Source organism: Photinus pyralis, unplaced genomic scaffold (genome assembly GCF_008802855.1).
Source record: "Photinus pyralis isolate 1611_PpyrPB1 unplaced genomic scaffold, Ppyr1.3 Ppyr1.4_LG10, whole genome shotgun sequence".
NCBI lineage: Eukaryota > Metazoa > Arthropoda > Insecta > Coleoptera > Lampyridae > Photinus > Photinus pyralis.
The window spans coordinates 18,507,408-18,510,289 of record NW_022170250.1 but is presented as its reverse complement, the minus strand read 5'-3'; the positions used below and the strand labels follow the sequence as shown (position 1 = coordinate 18,510,289).

Sequence of the window (2,882 nt, the reverse complement as noted above, 5' to 3'; positions counted from 1 at the left end):
ACGCTGATGCACATCCTTTTGTACACCTCGGTACCTCGTTTCAAAGTGCTGTAGAAGTGTTGAGCTCTTTGTAGGCTGTTTACCTCCTTGGGAATGTGCAGACTTCAGCGCCGGTGTACCTATATTAAAAACTACTTTTGATGAGCGGTTGGTTACGTAGAGTCGGCGGTGGTTATGTGTCCATTTCGTAACCGATGTTAACGGAGGGCTGGTCGTTTCCCTGAATCTTCTTGTATGGTACTTGACATGTGCGTGTGCGGGTCTTGTTGCCGAATTTGAAATGATACCAGCACGGATAGTAAACTATTACCACAACGTTAATTACATGTTTTCTTATGTTTCGAATAGATAAGAAATGGTGTTTCTTACCTGGATGAAATTTTTTTATATGCGCTCTCAAGTTATAGCGTTCGCCAAATAATTTGTTGCAAAGTTTGCAAATATTAGTACTGTTCATTTTTAAATATAATAAAAACCCAAATCGTACAAAACACAAATACGGAAAACTATTAGGCTAGGGTTAAGGTAACTGTTGAAATTGATAAGCAAAATAATGTATGTACGCATGCGCGCAATGTGAAAGCCAAAGTGGAATCCTTGGCGCTCGCCGCCAGTCTAGTCAACCGCCAGTTCGTCAACCGCCAGTTCGAATTTCAATTTATAGGTTATGATTTTTTCCCGAGTACCTACATCGCGTGTATTTTATTGAGTTTCATCTTTCATATTTTGTTGATAATTGGAATTAAGTTTCTGTTTATTATGGATGCATCATCAGATTCTGATCAATATGAAGTTATGAATAGTAGTAGCAGCTCTAGCTCTACAGATTCAGATGAAGAATTACTTTTAGAGCTAAATCGTAGAGTCAGGCGCGAACGTACATTTCGAGAAAGACCAGATAATTTTACAAAGTGGTCTGACCAGGAATTTACGATGAGATTTCGTTTGCAAAAGGAATCTGTTCTTTTTTTATTAGAATTAATCGAGGGCCAGTTGGCAACTATAAGTAATAGGTAAGTGCAAACTTCAAATTAATCACTGTTTACAATATTTCTGTGTGTATTTCCAATAGGAATAAGGCGATTACACCTATGAACCAGCTGTTATTAACATTACGCCTGTATGCTACAGGGAATATGCTCATAGCTGTTGGAGATTTTAGTGGGGTCCACAAATCCACGGCTTGCCGGATTGTAAAAAAAGTTACAGCTGCTATTTGTACTTTATCTGAAAACTACATTCGTATGCCTAATACTGAAGAGGAAATAAGAAATCATCAATTGGCATTTTACAACATTGCCAGATTTCCTCGTACAATAGGAGCCATCGATTGCACCCATGTCCGCATACAATCCCCAGGTAATTAATAAATTATGCCAATTTATCTAATTCGTAACTTCAAATATATAAAATTTGTAGGAGGCCACAATGCAGAGTACTTTCGTAATCGAAAGGGATACTTTTCTTTAATTGTACAAGTTGTTGGGGATGCATCTCTTCGAGTGCTGGATATAGTAGTGAGATGGCCTGGATCTACACATGACCAAACCATATTCAACAACTCTAGGATTCATGCCCGCTTAGAGAATGGTGAATTCAATAACAGCATAATCTTAGGAGATTCTGGTTATGCCATACAGAAGTATTTAATAACACCATTACTGCATCCAAATAATGATGCTGAACAATTATTTAACGAGGCCCAGATCCGTACAAGAAATCCAATTGAAAGGCTATTTGGAGTGTTGAAACGTCGTTTTCCCATACTAAGCATAGGGATACGTATCAAGCTACAAACAGCACAACAAAGTATTATTGCATGTGCCACTTTACATAACCTAGCAAGAGCTAGAAATGACGGGGAACCATTGGTTGATCCTGATGTTATTGTACCAGTGATTGATGATCAACCACAGAACCATGTGGAAGCAGAAAACCGTAACTTTTATAGACAACCATTTATTAACTATTTTTCTACATTATAAAACTTAATATTACATTAAATTAAAGAGTAAAGTTTTTATACAATGCTATTTGTTTCTTTTAGCTTTTTAATTTGTAAGGATAGCAACTCATTTTGTAATCTTAAATTTTCCTTTTTTAATTTATGAGTGTCTAAAATCTCTTTGTTTAGTTCTGCCTTTTCTCTAATCTCTTGAGTTAATAAATCTTTTTTTAATTTATTCAACTCAATTTTGGAATTGGTTATTTCATTTAACACCTTAGATGATGTAAGTGCTGTAATTTTTATGTAGTCATTAATACTGCTAAATTATGTACATACTAACCATTCTTATTTGTTGTATCACCTTTTTTCTCTCTCAGCAATTTATGTTTTTTTGTCCGCAACATAGTTGGTGTGTAGGTACTCCAATCTGTGACATACAACATAATAAATGTTAATGTGTTAAGGTACACTTACCGTTTGCTGGTGTACTTGCCACACTTTCTTCTACACAAGGTTCTACATATACCACCTCTATGCCTTCAACATCTTGCATTTTATCATCAAGAGGTTGTGTGAAATGTTGGTCGTCATCACCTGCCTCTGCCACAGACTTAGATGTCTCTTCAAAGTTGCTTGTTTCAGAAGTACTTAAACTACCTATAAGCACGTCACATTAATACTAAACAAGTGTAACTGTTATGCTTACAAAAATCGCTATCACCAACAGGTGGTTCAATGCCTTCCATAGAAAGGGTTGTAATAGCCCGTATTTTTTCAAAAATATGTTTTAAAATATCACTGATGACATTTTCAATAACACCCCCACCTGTTCTATAAATATCTTGCCTCTGCTTTGCAAAGTATCGCCTTGCATCCTTTTTCAAATTGTCGTACTTGGTACGTAGTTGCTCAGGTGTCTTCTTCTCCATGACGC

At 36.2% G+C, this 2,882-nt stretch overlaps 2 protein-coding genes across 2 annotated transcripts; one reads left to right on the top strand and one right to left on the bottom strand.

Moving 5' to 3' along the window:
* Window positions 1–714: 714 nt before the first annotated feature.
* LOC116161793 (putative nuclease HARBI1) lies at window positions 715–2,038 on the top strand. Its single transcript, XM_031475261.1, has 3 exons — window positions 715–1,013; window positions 1,073–1,359; window positions 1,420–2,038. The coding sequence occupies exons 1-3, from the start codon at window positions 760–762 to the stop codon at window positions 1,983–1,985; spliced, it is 1,107 nt and encodes a 368-aa protein (XP_031331121.1). The 5' UTR covers window positions 715–759; the 3' UTR covers window positions 1,986–2,038.
* On the bottom strand, window positions 1,990–2,882 carry LOC116161794. The gene is made up of 4 exons (XM_031475262.1): window positions 2,655–2,882; window positions 2,423–2,605; window positions 2,289–2,375; window positions 1,990–2,238 (listed from the first exon to the last, which is right to left on the bottom strand). Exons 1-4 carry the CDS (start codon window positions 2,875–2,877, stop codon window positions 2,021–2,023), a joined length of 711 nt encoding a protein of 236 aa, XP_031331122.1. The 5' UTR covers window positions 2,878–2,882; the 3' UTR covers window positions 1,990–2,020.